The sequence below is a fragment of the Phascolarctos cinereus genome, unplaced genomic scaffold, assembly GCF_003287225.1.
Source record: "Phascolarctos cinereus isolate Bilbo 61053 unplaced genomic scaffold, phaCin_HiC Scaffold_5;HRSCAF=322, whole genome shotgun sequence".
Taxonomy (NCBI): Eukaryota; Metazoa; Chordata; class Mammalia; order Diprotodontia; family Phascolarctidae; genus Phascolarctos; species Phascolarctos cinereus.
Window position 1 is genome coordinate 250,236,548 of NW_027555958.1, and position 20,992 is coordinate 250,257,539.

A 20,992-nucleotide genomic window follows, 5' to 3' on the forward strand; every position below is an offset into this window, starting at 1 on the left:
AACAAGCCTACAAATGCAAAACCAAAAACCAACCCTACCTTTCTGCCCTCAAGGAGCTTATAGTAAGGGGAGAGGAGGGAAGGAGAAAGAAGGCAGTCCCAAAGCATACATAGAAAATTAAAAAGAAATCTATACAGAGTAATTTTGAAGGGCAGAACACTAGCAAGTGGGAAGGGGTGGGGTATAACACAGGTTTTCTGTAGGAAATGGCACATCTCTAGGATAAAACACCAATTTCTGTTTTGCATTTAAAGTCCTTTACAATGTCAGCTAGGTGGTGCAGTGGATAGAGCACCTGCCCTGGAGTCAGGAGGACCTGAGTTCAAATACGACCTCAGACACATAACACTCACTAGCTGTGTGACTCAGGCAAGTCACTTAACCTCAATCGCCCTCATCAAAAAAAAAAAAAGTCCTTTGCAACCTTGCTATAGCCTAGCTGTCCAGGCTCATTACACATTACTCGCTTTCATACCCACCTTGTTCCTTCCAAAAAGGCCTACTTGCTACTCTCTGTATAGGACCCTCCATTATCTCACTTCTGGGGCCTTTGTACAAGTTGTCCCCCATACTTGAAATGCTATACTTCTCTCCCTTTCCCCCATAGACTGTAGCTCCTGGAGGACAGGAAGGTGGTTTTGTTTTTGGTTTTTTAATGCCTACCCCTCTTCAAGGCTAGTAATACCCAAGAAACCTTCCTTCCTTCTCTGGTTAGGAGGCGACATTCTAGCTACATGCTGCCTAGAAAATCCTCCCTCCTCTAATCAGGAATGATGTTGTCCATAGACACGCTTTTCTGTGGCCAAGTGTATGGCTTATGTGTAGGCTTATGTATTTGTACAGAATACTCAACCTGGTAGCATGACTGTTGTCATCTCTTGGTCTGGGACATATACTCTCCAGTCTCAGACTTATACTCAGAATCGGAAAAAAAAAGGAACTCTTTCTTTCCAGGCCAACTGGGATAAACACATCGGGCTTCTGCCCTAAGGAAGCCTTTAACTGCCAGAAGAAGGTGGGGAGGAGAGGAAAGAATGAGAAATTCCTCCTCTCTCGTATCTGGCAGCATTCCAGAAGTTGAAAGGGGAAAGGTGAAAAAAGCCTAAAAGGTCCTAAGCAGGTCTATATACTCCCTTTTTATATGTGGCCAGCACAAAATGGTGACTTTTTTGACTGAATTCCATCCTCCTAAACACCCACATCAACCAATTCATCTTTAAATGTCTTCATATGCTTCTCTGTATTCACCATGTTCATTGTATCTTACAGCACAGTAATATTCCATTACATTCAGGTATCACAAATTGTTTAGCCATTCCACAACAGATGGGCATCTACTTTTGTTTCCAGTTCTTTGCGACCAAAAGAGCAGCTTTTAAATATTTTAGCATATGTGGAATCTTTCTTCTTCTCAATGACCTCTCTGGAGTATATGCCTAGCAGTGGAATTTCTGGACCAAAGGGTATAGCCATTTCTAGAATGGGTTATACCAATCCACAGCTCTACCAATAATACATTAATGTTCATCTTTTCACTTCGCCAACATCAATTATTTCCATCATTTATAATCTTTGCTATTTTCTGAGTGTTTTAATTTGCATTTCTCCTATTAGTATTTTAGAGCATCCTTCCATATGGTTGTTAATAGTTTGCAATTCTTAATTAAAAAATAGTTTTGGGTCTTTATTTCTGTTAGTTCATAGTTCTGTTAGTCCATATATCTTAAACAAGAAACCGTTGTCAAGAGATATTTGAGACAAAGATTACTTCTCTTATCCTAGTTGGTGTAAAAGTTTTTCAATTTCATGTAATCAAAATTTTATCCCTCGGTTGCTTAATAATTTATTCCTTACCCAAAACTGAAAAGTATATGATCTACTTCTCTTTTTTTTATGGTACGATCTTTAATATTCAGATCACAGATCCACTTTGAATTTATTATAGAAAGTGATATGTTCATTTAAACCTAATTTCTATGAAACTATTTGCCATTTTTCCTAGGTGTTCATATCAAATAAGGGCTTTCCTAAGTAATTTCTGTTTTTAGGTTTATTGAACATTAGGTTTAATATTTTTGGCTCTTCCTTGTTTAATATGTTCTGCTGACTTTTCTGTTTTTTAAATTAGTTTTGATGGTTTTGATGACTGTTGCTCTGTGCTACGTTTAAAGGCCTGACAAAGCTGTTTTACATTCATTCCTACCTTTTTTCATCATTTCTCTTGATGATGTGGATATTTTGTTCTTCCAAATGGATTGTTATATAATCTAGCCCTGAAAAATATCTCAATTGGTACTTTGGCATAACACTAAATCTGTATATTAACTTTGGTTCTGTTTGAATTTTTATACTGGCCTAGCTCAGCCATGTGTACTGTGTATTCTTCCAGTATTTAAGCGGCTCTTTATTCCCGTAAGGAGTATTTTGTAATTGAATCTATGCAGATATCGAGGATATTTTGGTAGATTTCACTCCCAGTTTTTAATTTTTTTTAAGAATATCAATTTAGCAGCTGCATTAAGGTTGGATTCGGTTTGCAATCATGATTGTAATACCCTGAGAAAAATGATAAGGGCATAAATAACTCTAAAATCTTACCTTTCACCTTTCAGCCACAACCTTAATCTAGTCATTTCTCACCTAATATACTGGTATTTCCTTAACCAGACTACCCCTCCTTGTTTCATCCTCTCTTTCCAGTTGACCTCCATTATTACCAAGTTTTCTTCCCTTATTACTGTTCTGACAATACCATCCCCCTCCTTGGGTGTTTACCAAAATCGGGTCTTAAAACTTTCACGAGGCTCTCTACAAATTACTTGACTTTCTTAATCTCTTAGGACCTCTCCTCCTCTTAGATAAATTGAGTCAACATTCCTTTTATTAAACATGCTCTGGGCTCTTTGCTAGGTTATATCTGTGGCCTGAAATACCCTATCACCAAAGAAGGACAAAACATTTCACCACTTTTATTCAGGTTTCCTAACACTTTATCTCCTCCAGATTACCTCCCTAATTAGAATCATATCAATACAGATTTAGAGCAGTAAAGGAGATGGAGGTTGGAGATCATCTAGGCTAGGGCAAACCCCTCATTCTACAGATAAATGAGGCCCAGAGAGTGAAATTATCTTCCCCAGGTCACACAGGTGACTCAGTAAAACTCCAAGAGTATCCCGATACGTCTGGGATGAAACACCATCTCCTATTTGGCATTTAAAACCCTCCAAAATCTGACTCCAACCTACCTTTCCAGTCTTATTACATTCTTCCCCTTCACACACAGAGTCTCCCATCCTTTGCATAGGCCGTCTCCCTGTGCCTAGAATGCCCTCCCTCATGACAGCAGCCATTTCTTTCAACAGCTCAGCTCTATGTGAAGCGTTGCCTGATCTCCCTAGGTGCTTATGCCTGTTCCCACAAAATTGCCTTCCATTTATTTGGTATCATCTTACTTATGTAATGTACTTGTTGCCTCCCTCAATAGAATAAAGGCTCATTGGAGATTTTTAATTTTATATTTGCATTCCCAATGCCTACCAGTGATTGTTGATTCATAGCAAGTGAAAGAGCTAGGATCTAGACTGGGGTCCTCTCTAGTGATCTCTCTACTACATTCAAAGTAGTCAATTCTTAGCGATCCAATGTTGCAGTTAAGTAGCCTGCACCTGGACACAAGACACCGGAGTTGAAATCCTGCCTCACACAACTCATTTAACCTCATTCCTCAATTTCCTCATCTATAAAATAGAGCTAATAGCCATTACCTCCCAGGGTTGCTGAGATCAAATGAGATAATATTTATTTGTATAGCACTTTGCTAACCTTTAAGTGACATAGAAATTCTGGTTATTATACATGTGGAAAGTCACTTTTCAGTAAACGTCTGTATGAGCATCTACCTGCAAGATACTGTGTTGGGCGCTGTGGACTCCTCACCACTCTGTATGCAAATCAGTTCCCAGAAACTGAAAGACTGAAACACATGGATCCCTAAAGAGAAAGAGGAGCTTTTGGACAGATGTCTATGTCCAGAAAGAAGGGAGGGGGAAAATGCCTTTTAAAAAAGGAGGGCAGAGAAAAATGAAAGAACAAAATGGATGGGAGAAGTTAGGGTGACTACTATCAGCTCAAAGGCAGGACTGCTGGATTCTGGGAGAGGATGAAGACTGGGAGTTTGCAAGTCAGTGTGAGTAGCTGGGCTTACCTCAAGCCTGGTTTCTCAGAGCTCTGCCCTACTGCTGCCTTCACAGGTGGTGTTGCTCTGCCCCAGGAAATGTGACAGACCCTCCTATTCCCATGACTACCCAACTCACCTCTGCCACTTAATAGGATCCATCATTTGAGCATGGAGAGTGAGGGAAGGAACCTCAAGTCCTTCTGAGAATGGGAGAGCAGAGTGAGCCACTCACAGAATCAGACAGAAGCATGATGACATAAGAAGTAACTGTTTTGCAATATAGCCTTCCTCTGGGCCAAGGGTTCTTAACTTTTTTGTGTCATGGGCCCCTCTTGACAGTCTGGGGATACCTATGGAAAGACCCCTTCTCAGAATAATGTTGGGAATCAAAAAGATAAAATACATAAGGTGACAAAGGAAACCATTATATTGAAATACAGTTAACAAAAAAAAAATTTTTAACACAGTTCACATATCCTAAGTTGAGAATTCCTGCTCTAGAGCCTACAGTCTATGCCAAACTTTTCCTTTCTCCCTACCCAGAGCAGCTACTAGTCAAATAAGTATTCACTCCTGCTACAGAGACACACATTCACTGAATGGTATCGTACTCACATGCAAACATATCTATACGCACAATCAAGGACTCAGACGCCCCAACAGAACATTCAAAAACCCTCCTCCATTAACACACAGCCCCAAAGGGACAAGCTCACATTAGTACTCACAGCACAAGTGCACCCACATTCATGTAATGGGAGACTACAATAAATGTGCACTTCCTTCACACACCCAAATACACTAGTATCCAGATCCACTAAGTAATATACACAAATAGACTCACATCACCACTCAGAATAGAGAAATGATCCATAGATACAGCCACACGTGGACTCACAGACACCCCTGAATGACACAGTCCCCTTCCCACCCACCTCACCCACCAAGAAACCAAGTAACGATTTGAACTCATAGTCTGTATTTTCTGACTCTCCAAAGAAAAGCTGGTCAGGGAAAGCCACTCTTCCTCCCTTCTCATTCTGCTCCCCTCCCTCTGCATCACGGTCGCCAAGAGCAGGAAGTATCACCAATTGGGGAAACTGAGGCACCATCCTGGTAAAGAGGCCATGGAAATCATGAGGGGGAACCTAGAACCCAGTGATTCAACATCTAGACAGTACATATATGCGTGTGTGACATACTCTCTAGGTGTGCTTCTTGGAAAGGTGTTGGAAGTGTATTTACATCATTTGGTAAAACAGGGGGACTAGATATTTGTGGCAGGAAGTACCTGAATATTGGTTGTTATGAGTGCATTGATGCCTGTAGGTTTGTCCACTAATGTGACTTGTTATGAAGTTATAAGTGTGGATTTGCCTGTGTATTTAGGGGTAAGGTCCTCTCCTTATAGTCAGTGTTATATGGTTGGGGGTGGAGGAGGGGAGGGGAGGTTATAGGGCAGTGTGAGTGTGAATGCCCAAAAGTGTGTTGGCATTTATTCCCTTGAATGGCTGCCTGGTCACACACATGGGCAAGGGTCTAATTCTAGTCTGGGCAGACTGACATCTCGGAAACGGAACTCTTTCCTGATTGCAGACATCAGCTGTAGCCAGGAGAATTGATGAGTCCAGAGACAAGCAGCCAAGTCCACTCAGCTTTGAGTCCACTTTTGATCCTCTTGGCTACAGCCTGACAAGAGTGCAAAGCAGAGAAAATAAAATGTCCTGCCCCAACCCCAGAGCTGCCTTCCTCCTCAGCTGGGATAGCTCAGGGCTGAGATTCAAGTAAGCACGAACCCACAGAGAGCTGAGGAAACTGCGGAATTTTGCTAGTCCCCCTCCCACTTCCTACCACCTCTCCCCCCAACACCTTCTAAAGTCCTGGGGAAAATGAAGATGCAGAAGAAAGCTGAGGCAAAAGCCAGTATCAACAGCCACAGAAAGGAGACACAGAGCAGTTTTAAGATCTAGAGCTGAAATGAGACCAGGAACAAGGAGCCAGGCAGATATGGACAGCCTAAACTGGCTACTTGACCACAGCTGTTGCCACCTGCCAAAAACACATCAGAGGGAGGGTTGGCCAAAGTCCCTAGAATCCACAGGCCTCAAGGTTAAATCCACAGATAAGTTTTGGTGAGAAGGTAGCCCAGAACGAGGAGGAGAAAGGGTGACAATCTGTGTGAGATAATCTGGCTGCTTTCCTTGTAATAAGCCCCAGCAAGAGGCTGGAGATGGGATAAAGCCAGCACATGGCAAACAAGAAGCCAGGATTTGCGAGAGGCCTATACATACAACATTAACTTGTTGCTTGCATCTCATCTCTCAGAGAAAACAAAGTTAGGTCTGGCCAGGTGGAAAGCCAGGGTTGGGGGGAAAGACCTGTGCAGGATCAACTTCCTGCAGTTCCCAGTACCCCAGAGGCCTGAATCAGCCCCTCCTCTTAGCAGCCCATCATCTCTGGCCCCATCTCATGGCCAGATCCGCAAGTATGTCCCAGTAGAGCAGACAGAGAAGAGGGGAAAGACTCGCTCTCGAAAGGCCACTCGGAAGGTGTAGATGTGCCGCATGTCCTCGGCGGCGTAGAAAGACACTGCACCAGCCTCTAAATCCAGAGCGACCCGGACCCGGGCCAGCCGCCCCCCGGGGCTCAGTGAGGTGCGCTCAGGAGATGTCACAGCCCAGTACTGACCACCATTGAGCTGAAGGGCCCAGACGCCCTCTTCGGGAGTGAAGGGGGTGAGGCCCTTACGCCGGACACTTTCCCGGGCCACTCCAAAGGCCCAGCCATCAGCCGAGCCCACCTCCACCTCCCAGTGGTGACGGCCAGAAGAAAATCCACGAGAGGCCAACACTCGAGTATTCGTGTCAAAGCGCCGGGGATTAGGAGGCAGATCTTGGGGTCGTGGACCCAGGCGGACACTCTTGAGATCCAGGGAGAGGATGAGGCGAGGGTTGGCTGTGTCAGGATCCAATGTCAATTCCACTTTGGGGGAGGAGGAAAAGAGGAAAAGACAAAGGCAGAGAAAGGCATCACTGGGTATAGCTCCCTGACTCTAGGTGGGATATCCCCCCTCCTCTTAGACAAGCTGTATCTCTCTCTTCTCTTGCTAAACCTGACTCAAAAAAAAAAATCCCTTTTCCATTAGGAAGCCTTCCAGGATTCCTACATCCCACCAGACCCTGATCATTCTTTTTATCCTGCGTACATTCAGATCTCACTCTGATCATTTGCACTGTGTTCTACGTTAAAAAAAAAAAGTCAGTGTTAAGTGTATGCCCTGTATCCCCCATCATACCAGGAGCTCTCCAAGGGCAGGGACCATGTTTCTTCCTTTCTTCTGTCTCTCCCCCCCAATGTGCCTGGTACAGGGATCTATCTGTACAGGGCGGGCGGGAATGGGGGGGAAAGAGGCACAGCAGGGTCAGTACATGTTGTAGACTGACAGACCTCCCCAAAGTAAAGTATCCAGAGACCCAGGCCATAGTGTTGCTCCCTCCCCCTGGGAGAAGTGCCAATGGTACAGGTTACCCCACAGGCCACTGAGCACATGCCCCATTGCCCTCTGGGGTAGTCCCACCTGCATAATGGAAAAGGCAGAGAAAAGAAGAGACACATCTATAGGAAAAGACCCACACAACCCACAAAAAAAAAAGACAAAAGTAATAGAATGTCAGAGCTGGAAAGGATCTTAGGTCCAGTCTCATTTTACAGAGAAGACGGAGGCCCCAGGAAAGGGGAAGTGACTTGCCCATGGTCACTCAGCTAATTAGAGGCAGAGCCAGGATGACATACCAGGTCTCCTAACTCGTGGTCTGGGGCTCTCTGCCCTATAGCACACACTGCCTCCCTCTAGGGTAGCTGGTGATGCCAGAGAGAGAGAAGACAGAGACTGGGAGATAGATTTACAGAGATGGGGAGAATTGCTTTGTTTTACATCTTTACTGCTAACAACATTTACCTTTCTCCTCTTTTTCCAGTTCTCCCCGAAGATCCTCTGAAAGGAGGAGGAACACAAACAGCAAGAATGAATGTTCTAGTTGAGTTAACAAGACATCATTCATTCAAGCAATATTTTATTAAAGCAACTATAAAACCAGGCACTGGGCTAGGGAGGGCTGGGAAGGAAGGAAGAAAACAAGCATTTATAGACTTCTACTATATGCCAGGCACTATGCTAAGCATTTTACTTGGGAGGTGGGTTATATTATTAACCCCATTTTACAAACAGGAATTAAGTGACTTGCCCATAGTCAATGGAGCTAATAAAAATCTGAATCCACATTTGAACTCAGGTCTTCCTGTCTCTAAGCCCAGTGCTCTATCTACTTTGTAACCTATCTGCAGGTCTCTCAAGGAGTTTCAAATGCCACCTGGCTCCCCATTCTGCCTTATTCCAGTGCCTGCAACCCACTCAAAGTCTTCCCTAAAAGTCTTCCCTGCATACATATTCTTTCTCCAGAATAAAAAATGGAACAGCCTCTGACAAGACAGATAAGACACCCTTATAGGATGACCCTGTTGCTGCTTATACCTTCCCCTTTTTGCACTGCCCTTTCACCTTTCCCCCACCAGCTCCACTAGGATAAGATATTCAGAACCACAGTAGGCATTTAATGAATGTTTATGGATTAATCAGCTGATAAAGCTGGACCTATAGTGTCTGTTGCCCCTCCTGCGTGAACTTCATTAGACATATTTTAGCTTTTGCTCTCCTATACACAGTATCTGTATTCAAACCCTCCCAGCTACCCATCCCCAACAAAACCCATCACCTTTGAACTTCTTTAGCAGTCCCTTCAAAACAAAGGTCTTGAGTGAAATATTCCAAACTTTACTCTTCATTTCAGAAGAGACTGAGGCTGGTTTGGGGCCAGGCACATTGTCACACCTTGGAGGAAAGAATAGAGAGGATGTTATTGGCACCAACTACCTCCCTTTCCCTGGTCTTTTTTCCCTTTTGGTCTCTGGGAAATGGAGCCATGAGACTACCTGGTAATGAGAAAGGGGATACCACAGAATGTCCTAGCATGGTTCTTGCCTTTTAGTCTGCAGGAACCTCTAAGATGGACTCTCTATCCCTCCCTGACTTGATGTCCACTTCTTGTAAACAGGGTTTAATGTGGGCCCCACCTCCAGGAAGCCTTGACTAAGTAGCCCTTCTTGGTTCCATTCCTTCCACTTAACACAGGCAACCTGAGGAGGACTCCCTGGGGAACCACAGAGCGTATGCCTGGAGTCCTAGGAGGGGAGGGAACCTACACTGTTAAGAGCTTGTTGGTAGAGAAGAGAACTATGGCTCCAGAACCCTCTGCAACCATGGCTTGGCATCAACTTTCCTTGGGGGAGGTCATCTGGTTTTTCCTCCCCGCAATGGTGAATATGAAAAGAATGGACAATCAGAGAAGGGTTTTTAAAAATGCAAAGAGTCATAGTTTACTTACCTGCCTAATGTGTTCTTGAACTCCTAAACAGAAATAATGAAGAAAATAATCAACATTGAACATGCCTCATTCTCCAGATAAAGAAAGAAAAATCAGGTTGGGCTTCAAACAAAGAAACCATGGTCACTTCCCCTTTCTCTCTGATTTTCTAAGACTTGAAAACCATCTCCTTAGGAGATCTCTTTTTCCCCTACTTTGTAGAGAAAAGTTTTCTCTCCCAGGTTTCTGGGCCCTAATATAGGCCAAATTTGTTGCCCTGGGATCTCCCCCTCTTCACGAGGTGACATTTCCTTCCATTCCTATCTGAATTCTACTTACTCTTTAAAGCCCAATTCAAGCCCTACCTCCTGTATGATGTTTCCCATGAATACCTTTCCTCCTCTGAATTCCTATATAACTTTTTATCACACATTTGGCACTTAGGTCCCCACTGCCTTGTATCACTATCTTATTTTGTTTTAATGTTTATGCTTTCTAGCCCCAACTACGGTGTATAAACAACTTCAGTCCTGTACCATGTCTTAAACATCTCTATTTCTGTATCACTACAAGAAACCTTTGCTGAACCCCCTTCATGCTAGTTCCTTTGCTCTACTGATTACCTCCAATTTATCCTGTATATATGTCTTGTTTGCACACTGTATACGCTCCTTGAGAGCAGGGACAGTTCTTTTGCCTTGCTTTGTATTCTCAGCCTTTATTGCTGTGCCTGGCACACAGCAGAAGCTTAATAAATGCTAGCACAGAGCTTTGTATATAACAAATTCTCAATCAATTGAATAGAGACTATAGGAAGCTACAGGAAGAACATGTAGCCTTCCAACTTTCCAACAACCCCAGCCACAAATTCCTTACTCTTTAATGCTATTTGTTACACACATGGTTAGAGAATGGGGGTTTTTTTTGGTGGGGGGATGGGGGAGGTAGGATGAGATTACAAGAAACCTATGATGTTTCTTAAACAAGACCAAAGAGACAAAAGGGTACCATGATAAGAGTTCAGGATTTAGAATCAGAGAACTAAGGTTTTAATCTTGGTCCTGATACTTGTTACCTGTATGACTTTGGTAAGTCATTTCTCTTCTTAGGGCCTCAGTTTCTTCATCTGTAAAATAGGGACCCCTGAGTTCCCTTCTAGCTCAAATCTATGAAACATCTCTCTTAGCTAGAGAATACAACCAAGTCTCTATAACTGATGATCTTGGAGAAAAGAACAATCAGCCATCTGTGCTAGATGGTTTAATCAACCAACATATAATAATGGAGCATTGTTGTTAGTACAGTGCTAGGTGCTAATATAAAATGAAATTAAAAAGCACAATAGTCTCTGCCCTCAAGGAGCTTACAAAAGACTGGGGAAACAACTCTCACTCCTAAAGATCTCTAAGTCTCACTTTCCTTAAAAATAGGTAGGTTGAAACGGACCGAGGTCATACAGCTAGACTCAGAGTGGAGACTTAAGCCCAGATTTTCTGAATCCAAGTCCATGAAACAAAAGCAAAGGAGACAGTATGCAACTAAGTGCTAAATTAAGGAAAGGAAACCATTTAGAAATTCTGCTATGTTGGTGGACTTGATTTCTCCTCGTCCCTTCCAACTCCAGGATTCTATGATCTTCATAAAATCACAGAATCAGATTCTAATGTCCTATTACTCTAATATCACCTTTCTTATTACTCTATCCCACCCAAAAGAAGCCTTGACGATAAGATAAACTTAGAGTCTTGCACTGGTATTTTCCCGCTATTATTCACTCTTAAACAATCTAATGGTTGAAATTCTGAGCAAGTCAGGCCCAGCTCACCTGCAGGAAGTCCAGGTCAGGTTTGTGGGATGTCTCTTCCATCTCGGTGGTGAGTTTGGACAGCAGGGAGATCTCACTGCCAAGCTGGTTCAGGTTCTCAGTTTGCCTTTGAGTCACCTCCCTGGCCAGCTCTTCCAGCCGCCCCACCAGCCTGCTTTCCTGCTCCATCAGGAAGGCCCTCAGTGCTTGGAACTCAGCCCCCACCTTCTCCCGCTCCACGGTCACTTGCTTCTGCCCAAGGAGAAAGGGAGTGGGAATAAGTAAGAGAAATGGATCTCTTAACACTGAGATGACACTGTACAGCACATAAAGGAAGAACACACACTCTCAGCTCTCAACTACATATCAGAATAGGTACACATACACACCAGGCTACATACAGTATATATATAGTTACATATACTATATGAAACTCTATAGAGTTAGAGACATCCCACATCATATAACTGAACTTGATCTTCTCCTGTTTACTTTCAGATACACATTCTCATTTATTATACAAACATATTCTTTCCCCTTGGTTACCAATTCCTTCCTACACACATACCATTTTATGTGAGATTAAACTGTATATTCAAAGAATCATATTCTAATGATCTTTTACTCTATCATTCTAACAGTCTTTCTTATTCAGCCTGTCAGTTTCAAAAAAACAAGAACAAAACTTATACATCTATAATGGGGTCAGGAAACCCGGATTTCAGCAAGCTGATAACTCTCAGTGTGTTGTGTTGGGCAGCAGATGCAAGGCCCTCTGGCCAGGACATAATATACCAAGGGTCTGTGGCCTGACACTGCGAAAAAGAGAAGAAAATCCTTGGGTTTTCCCAGGCTTCTTCTTCCTCCTCCCAGGTTCCTTGTTTCTTCCCCATAACAAAATAACCCTCTGTCCTCATGGAAATAAAGCTTTGTTCAGACAGCCTGTTGTCTATTACACAAGCATACTGGGAAATGTACCCAGACTTACTATTGTCCAACTCCTCAAGCCATATCTAAATGAGTATGGTTCTTTAAAGTGATCATCTACCCTTTGGAATTACATGCTTACTCCAACTATGCTACTATTATTCAAAATCTTTTTTCCGGACTCCTCTTCTAGAGCTGCTTGTCTTTAGAAGCAAGTTTAGAAAACATACTAAAAAAAATCCAGTCTATTTTTTTGTTAGATGTATCTAGAGCTGATGTATCTAACTCCCATGCAGGTACTGCAAAACTCATCCACAGAACCAGATTAAAACATAATTGGGAAATGTTTAACAAAATAAATAAAAATATAGCATAGCATAAATAATGTCAATTTGTGGTTTTCTATGTCAATATGACCTGTTTCTATTTGAGTTTGCATGGTGGATAGAGTGCAAACCACTCCAGTATCTTTACCAAGAAAATGATTATAGGGTCATGAAACACAACTGAAAAACAACTAAACAACATTCACTGGTTTATAGGCAGCTAGTTGGTACAGTGGATAGAGTGCCAGGCTTGAAGTCAGGAAGTCATGCTCATGAGTTCAAACCTGCAGGGGAGCTAGGTAGTGCAGTGGATAGAGCTCTGGCCTTGGAGTCAAGAGGACCTGAGTTCAAATCTAGCCTCAGATACATAACACTCACTAGCTGTGTGACCCTGGGCAAGTCACTTAACCCCAACTGCCTCACAAAAAAAAAAAGGCAAAAAAGAGAGAGAAGAGTTCAAACCTGGCCTCAAATACTTCTCAGCTGTGTGACCTTGGGCAAGTGAAAAAACCCTGTTTGCCTTAGTTTCCTCCTCCATAAAATGAGCTAGAAAAGCCAAAAAAAAACAAAGAATTGGAAATGACCCCTCCCCCCAAAAAAACTGAGCAACAACAAAAATAACAAATCTAGGAAGGCAATGTAGTCAGGTCTCTAGAGTCAGGAGACCTGGGCTTGAATCTCATTTCTAATTTGGGCACAATTCCTCAGAGCCCCAGTTTCCTTGTGCAATCCCTACCTACCTCTACCTACCAGGATTGTTGTGAGGAAAGCATTTAATCTAATGCACAGGATTGTAGTGAACAAAAAAGGCTTCACAAACCTTAAAGCACTATATAAATTATTCTCTTTTGTAATAATAGCAACTTATATTTACATATTATTTTATAGTTATAATCATACAGTGCCTTCACACAAAGAATCTCTTCTTAATCCTCTCTAGAACCCAATGCAATAGGACAGGTAGGTATTTTCCCCATTTAACAGATGAGGAAGCTTAGACTCAGAGACCCACCAACCATCTTACCCAAAGTTATATAGCTAGGACTCAAATGAAATGGGCTGACTCTTTCTATTAGACCAAGGTGACAAAAAAAATGTCATCCAATTTGGTCACTTACCTTACTGACAGGAATTGTCCATGATGATCTTTGGCTGTTTCCAAAAATCAAACCCAAATTAAAATTAGGAAGATTTGCAACTACTAAAAATATCCTATAACCTGTAGTATATTCTTCTACACAATTTCCAAAAGAGGAGTTTTGGAACAATGCAAGTATCATTAGAATAAATTGTATGCTCTCCCAAAGCGACAACTTCGAAGAAAGCAGCACTCACTTGAGTATAGACTAAGGTAATTTTTTTTTTAAATCAATCGTTAAGAAGCAGCTGGGTGACGCAGTGGATAGAGCACTGGCCCTGGAGTCAGGAGGATCTGAATTCAAATTCGACCTCAGACACATGATATTCAATAGCTGTGTGACCCTGGGCACAAGTCACTTAACCCCAATTTCCATGCCCCCCCAAAAAAAATCAGTCATTATCTCCATATGCTCATACATTTACTACCTTTTCTAAACAAACAATCTTGCGTGCCCTCTCTGTTCTATTCAGTTACCTAAAGACCCATAGGTTCTTATTCATTCATCCACTCACCAAGTCAACAAGCATTTATTAAAAGTCTACCACGTATCAGGCACTGTACTAGGTGTGGGATATCCTGACAGAAAAGCAAAACCATCCCTTCCCTCAAGGAACTTACTTTCTCTAGGTGGGGGGGAGGAACAACTCCTATGAGTAAATAAAGGACAAGGCTGGGAAGGGGAGGGGAGGGGGAGAGGCGCTGGTATGGGGAGGTGGGGAGATCAGAAAAGGTCTTGGATGAGAAGACTCTCTTAACATTCCACTCTTCCATATTTTGGAATGGGCCTGTTCCAATTTTCTTACTCATATTTGTCCCTCTCTCCAAAGAAGGGAAGAAAGAAGTGCTCCTCGATGTTTGCCAGATTGGTTGATCTGCATGAAGGAGAGACTGGGGGGGCCTTGTGTAGATAAACTAAGGGGATTATCTATTATCACTCTACCTTAGTACCAAATGAAAAACAGGTATATGTAGCCTCTGAATGACTGACTAATTGAAACTACTTCCAACCTAGGGTAGATGGAGTATACGTGTTTAACTGTCAAAAATGCCAGGAAGTGATAAAGAGGAATTTGGGGTATGGGTCAGACAGGCAGGGTCCTACAGAGTTAAGCATATTAACATCCTCTGCCTATGTCAAATTCCTCGCTTAAGATTTTATCTTATTTTAATTTTCTCCTTAATCCCCCCTAAAACCTTTTCAAGTCTACTTCCTATTAACTGCATTAATGGAAGAACTGACTTAACCAAAGCCCTGTAGCTGGCAGCTAGGTGGCACAGCGGATAAAGAGCAGGGCCTGCAGTTAGGAGGACCTGAATTCAAATCCAACCTGCTAGCTGTATGACCCTGAATAAGTCACTTAACCTTGCTTGCCTCAGTTACCTCATCTGTAAATGATCTGGAGAAGGAAATAGCAAACCAATATCAGTATCTTTTCCAAGAAAACCTCAAATGGGGTCATGAATAGTTGGACACGACTGAAAAATGATTAAACAAAAAAGCCACATAGCTAACTAGTTCTAGCATTACAGATGGGGGAGGTGGAGGAGAGACTGTTGAAAAAAAGTTGTATATAGCATTCAACCCAAGATAAAACAAACAGCCAGAATCCTTCAGAATGAGATTCTGCAAAGACAGGTATATGAAGCATAATATTTTACAGACAGAAGGAAACTTAGATCATCCCTCAACTAACTAGAACTATTAGAATGTCATAAGGAACACTTTCAGTATTTTAGAAGGTGAGTGACTATTGACGAGTCACTCCAAGTGCCCTAAAACAATTTTATGTCCTTAAGTTACACAGGAATTATAGGATTTATTGGAGGGAGAGTTTACACCAGGAGTTTCCCCACCTTACTGAAATCACAGCAATCACAAACCAAAGATAGGAGAAGGGAGTGTTTTTGACCTGATAAAAACACATATACTTCTCCAGCAGCAAAAGCTTGAAAGTTATTAGGGTTGGGTATCACAGATCAGCAGAAAGACCATGAGCAGAGGGACTCCCATATTCTCTTTTCTGGAATCCTAGAAGTCCAAAAGTAAAAAGTGGCCTGTGTTCTCAGAAGTCTTTGACTTCCTGTTCTACTCAATCTCCCCATTACTGGTTTATGTGCCTGCCTCTGGTAGTAGAGAACAGAGAGAAAGAGAGAGAGACAGAGAGAGAGAGAGAGAGAGAGAGAGAGAGAGAGAGAGAGAGAGAGAGAGCAAGAGCACCTCATATGTGCATGGACCCATATCCATTTCAGACTTCTCCCAGACACACATACAATACACACACACACACACACACACACACACACACACACACACACACACACACACTCTCCTCTCTCCTACACAAACTCTAACCCTTTAATATGAATTCTTATGTATAGATATATACCTCCCTCTCCCTCCATCCTTCAAGCCTATACAGGATGTTCTAAGAGTCTTCATGGAGTTTTAAGCTTTACTAGTTTAAAACTGCACCAAGACTTTGGGGACACCCTGCATATACATTTCTGCCTCTTTCACCCAGAATTGTACCTGTTCTTACTCCACATACACCCACTTGGAAGTGGTGCAGCAGTCAAATTGGGTACCCAAACTCTGGTGTTCAATATAAGGTACCTCCCTAGCCTCCACCTCCTCACCAGCAGCTCCCGGCTCTCCTTCTCCTCCATGGACTTAAAATCTTCAAACTCCTCCAATTCCTTCTTCAGGGCACCTAGCCGGGACTCCAACATCTCCTGGATAGGAGGAAGAACAAGTGAATTCACTCACTTTAGCTGGGAGAGAAGGAAATTTAGAACATCTCACCTTTTCCACCTCTTTGCTCTAGGAAATAGGGCTAATTCTGTTCATTGAAGAAAAAGCAAAAATAACTGGAGGGTTATGTGAGAACAACGACCCATAGCTATGATAAGATTTGAACCATGGCACAGGGTCTTCCTACCCAAAAACATCTCCCCCACAGGCCTACAACAACCTCACCCTCACCAGCCTTCCCCTATTCTACCTGAGCAAACATTCAGAATCACAGAACTTGTGGTTGGGAGGGACCTCAGTAGCCACCTAACGCAATTCATACCAGAAATGAAAAACCACTATAGCATACCTGACCATTGGCTCAATCAAATGACTGAGCAGCTAAGTGGCAAATCGAAGATCAGAGTTCAAAATCTGACCTTTAGACACTTACTGGCTGAGTGACCCTGATCAAGTCCCTTAACCTGTTTGCCTCAGTTTTGTCAACTATAAAATGGGGAAAGTAACAGCAATTACCTGACAAGGTTGTTGTGAGGATCAAACAAGACAATATTTGTAAAGCATCTGGAATAATTTCCTTCCCTGATCATCCAGTTTGAAGAATTCCAATTAGGTGGAACCCACCATCCCTCAAGGTTGTCTATTCTATATGTGGGCAGCTTAATTGTTAAGAAGGTTTTCTTGATTTCAAGCCTCTATTTGCCTCTGTAACTTTCACTTAGTGTTGTCTCCAAAAGACCACAGCTAAAATACACAAGCTTCCAGCAATGTGAGGGAATGAATGGGAGTTGGGGGGAGGGCAGAGAAAGAGCTAACCTTCTTTTAAAGCATGAGCATAGATTAGGAAGCATGACACAAGAACTAGTGAAATCAATTGTGGGAGGTGGGTAGAGTATTTTGCTCCAGGCTAAGGCTTGGCTGGAAAGGCCCAATCAGAATATGGGGGTGGGAGCAACAGTGATGAATTTATATAGCACTTTTAAAAAGTAATGGAACTGACATACATTTCATTAGAGGTCCTTAACCTTTTTCTTTTGCTGTCCTGGACTCTTTTGGCAGTCCGGTAAATGAGACCCTTTCTTATAATGTTTTTAAATGAAAGGAAATCAATTATATGGAAATAATTACAAAAAAAGTTAATAAGTTCACAGACCCCTCAGAACCTCACAATAATCCTCTGAGCTCTCACCCATAGGTAATAATCTCTTTCTACTAAGGAGGAAACAGACTCATAGTAGCAACTTGCCACTATATCAATACTCAGCTGGTACTAGGGGTAGGCTTCTGAACTCGGCTTCTGAACTCAGCTTCTTCCCTGATTACCAGTCCAATTATTTAGCCACTACACCACAATGCTTCTAAAATAATAACAGTTGTTATTGAAGATGTACAAAGTACTCACTTCACAGGAGCCCAGTGAGGTTGGTTAGAGCAAATATTATTACTTTTACATATGAAGAAGCAGGGAGACTGGTCTCACATCCACCCAGCTCTGTTCATGAAAAGGGAGGGACAGGCCTCCACACCAATGAGGAGGATTTAGGTGGGCACTACCCCTCAATAAGTGTTGAAGAAGGCAAGCTTTCCTCTAACAGGTGACTCCTCCGACTTGTCTAGGAAGCTTGCCACCCATCTGTGGAAGGAAAGCTAGCTTGTGGCATCTAGTGGCTGGAGGAGAGGTCTCCAAATTATTCCCAGTCCTAGCATATTCCAAGGACCCCCTCATAACCAAGGGAGGAAGAAGAAGGAACGAATGTATCTAACTGAGGCTGTTAACAGGTAATCACTAAAAGGAAGGGGTGACAAACAACAGCACGAATGGCTCCACGGGTGACGGAGCATTTACCAGGAGGTGTGTGGACCGGCCTGCATTTCTGTGCTCCTCACCTCGCCCAACAGGGGCCTGATCCTACCTCAGCCCTGGGTATGGCTCTTATGAGCTCTGCCAGCTTAGAGAAGATTGCTCCACATCTCTCCCCAAGCCTGCGCCACCCAGGGCTGGGGCATCTTGGCTAAGTCCACCTCTCTTTAAACAGGAAGATGACACACTGGGGATGAAGGAGGAGGAAGTGGATGAACTATGGGGGGCTCGTCTTGGGAGTCCTACTGCCACAGCAGGGGGGCCCACCAAGGGGCATCCCGAGCATAATCAGTGGGCAAGCATTCATTAAGCACCTCCTATATGCTAAGCCCTGAGGATATAAAGAAGGACAGAAGACAGTTCCTGCTCTCAAGGAAACAGCAATCTAATAGGGAAGAGAACATGCAAACAACTAGGCAAAACCCGCGTAGGATTGTCAGGGGGCGAGAGTAGGGGTACTACTCCAAGACTCAGGAGGAGACGGAGAAGGAGAGGAAAGCGAGGAGAGGGAAGACAAGAGTGGAGGTCGATGAAGGGTGAAGGGCCGGAACAAAGACGAGAAGAGGGGCGAGGGGCGAGCGGCGAGGGGGGTGGCCGCGGAGCCCGGGAGCCCGAGCAGCAGAAAGCCTACAGCCGCCGCGAGGAGTCGCTCAATGCCAAGGCTAGGGCGCACACAGCGGGGTCTTCCCTCACCTTGGCCTCCTGCACCGCCTCGTCCAGCGGCAGCACGGCGTGGGCGCGGTGCTCCCGGGCGCGGTCGCACACCACGCAGATGGCCCGCCCGTCATCCTGGCAGTAGAGCTTCAGAGGCTCCCCGTGCTGGACGCAGCCGGACACCAGGCTCCCCGCGCCCTCCCCGTCCCCGTCCCCGGACGGGGAGAGGCTGTAGCGGCGGAGCAGACTGGCCACCCCGGCCAGCTGGCGATTGGGGCGGAGCTGGCTGGGCCGGGCGGGCTCCCGGCACTGAGGGCAGGGCAGGGCGCGGGGGGCAGGCGACACCGGGATCCCCGGGCGCTCCCAGCAGCGGGCGATGCAGGAGCGACAGAAGCTGTGGCCGCACTCGATGGACACGGGGTCCTGGAAGAGCTCCAGGCAGATGGAGCACGTCGCTTCCCCGTGCAGCTCGGCCGCCAGGGCCAGAGCCTCCGCGCCGGCACTAGGGCCGGACCTCGGCCCCACCGCAGCCATCGGGTTCGGCGGCTCTAACTGCCGCCGCCGCCGCCGCCGCCTCCGCTGCAACACCCCCAGTTCTGGGATGGAACGTTCAGCCAGCCGCCTCTGGGAGAGGGCCCGGGGACTGACTGAGGGGGTGGGCTCTGAGGGAGGGGCGTGGCCGGAGGCTGGGCCCAAGGGGGCGTGGCGCGGGGGGGGGGAACAAGACCAAGGGTCCCTGGAGGCAGGAACGCGCTGAAGTTGTCGCCTCGCCTGCTGATGGCGACTAGTCTTGGGCAGTAGAACCCGGGTACCCCCGTTCTGCAGTGTGCTAAGACAAGCCAATTCTACCCCCAAGCCCCTCCCCCTCAGCCGAAAAAGTGAAGCCACTGACGCTGTAATTACTCCCCTCCCCTCTCCGCCCCTCGCCAGCCTTGCCCATACACAGGCTCTTTCTACAAATTGGGCAGAGAGTGTGAGAGCCTTGTCATCTGTCACTACCCGTCTCCAAGTCTCTGGATCAATTTCTGATTCTTTCTCTCTGTGTCTCTGTCTCAATCAATTAATAATAAACATTTATTAAGCGTCCACTACATGCCAGTCACTGTGTTAAGCATTTCAGATACAAAAAGAGGCAAAAGACGGTACCTGCCCTCAAGGAGCTTACAGTCTAACAGGGGAGACAACATGCAAACAAAATATATACAAAACAAGCCATATACTGGATGAACAGGAAATAATTAACGGAAGGAAGGCACTAGAATTAAAAGAAGTTGAGGAAGGTTTCCAATAAGAGATAGGATTTTAGTTGAGACATAAGTAAGCCATCGGTGTCCGTTTCTCTCCTCCCCTCCCTTTCACATCCATTCCCTCTTCTTCCCCTCCACTTCTTACAACTCCCTTCCTCCTTCCCCCTCCCCATTTTTCCTCGCTATCCCAATTTGACCTGCTCAGCTGGAAGAAACAGACCTGAGCAGATGGAAAAGCAAAGTCCAGGATCTGATGTCTTTCACTCCCTCTGTGAGGAGGAGAGACTCCTGATAAGCACCCTGACCCATTCCTGCCTTCCTCGTGTAACCAACCGCAGCGTCAGCCCTGGCTCCATACCCATAATTTGGCCTAACAGGGCCAGGCCGTGAGCCTGGCAATCTGAGGTGTTGAGTTTCCCGACACCTTGTCCAGGCTCCTCTACAGTACTAAATATAGGACCCCTGACTCAAATCCCTAGCAACCCGCTAAATGTCTTGCTTTAAATAGATAATTTGTAATAACCAAATTCAATCCTGGAGAAGAGTTGAAGAAACATACTTACCTCCCTTCTTTACAGAGATTGTGAAATAGATCATCAGATCAACCATGTATGTTGGCTGGTTGGCTTTGCAGAATTGCTTTTCAATATATTTTTAAACTTTGTTACAATGTAAGGCTC

General features: G+C 44.4%; 1 protein-coding gene across 3 annotated transcripts; it reads right to left on the reverse strand.

The window, feature by feature from the left end:
* Nucleotides 1-3,780: 3,780 nt before the first annotated feature.
* On the reverse strand, nucleotides 3,781-19,893 carry TRIM7 (tripartite motif containing 7). Of its 3 annotated transcripts, XM_020979109.2 has the most exons (8): nucleotides 19,105-19,893; nucleotides 16,436-16,531; nucleotides 11,426-11,656; nucleotides 9,622-9,644; nucleotides 8,953-9,068; nucleotides 8,139-8,174; nucleotides 7,476-7,556; nucleotides 3,781-7,162 (listed from the first exon to the last, which is right to left on the reverse strand). In XM_020979109.2, the coding sequence occupies exons 1-8, from the start codon at nucleotides 19,597-19,599 to the stop codon at nucleotides 6,648-6,650; spliced, it is 1,593 nt and encodes a 530-aa protein (XP_020834768.1). In that variant the 5' UTR covers nucleotides 19,600-19,893; the 3' UTR covers nucleotides 3,781-6,647. The 3 variants fall into 3 exon arrangements, with proteins under 3 accessions (XP_020834768.1, XP_020834769.1, XP_078011663.1); XM_020979110.2 differs by lacking the exon at nucleotides 7,476-7,556; XM_078155537.1 differs by lacking the exons at nucleotides 3,781-7,162; nucleotides 7,476-7,556; nucleotides 8,139-8,174; nucleotides 8,953-9,068; nucleotides 9,622-9,644 and adding an exon at nucleotides 13,776-13,809 and having other exon boundaries at nucleotides 11,584-11,656.
* Nucleotides 19,894-20,992: the final 1,099 nt, after the last annotated feature.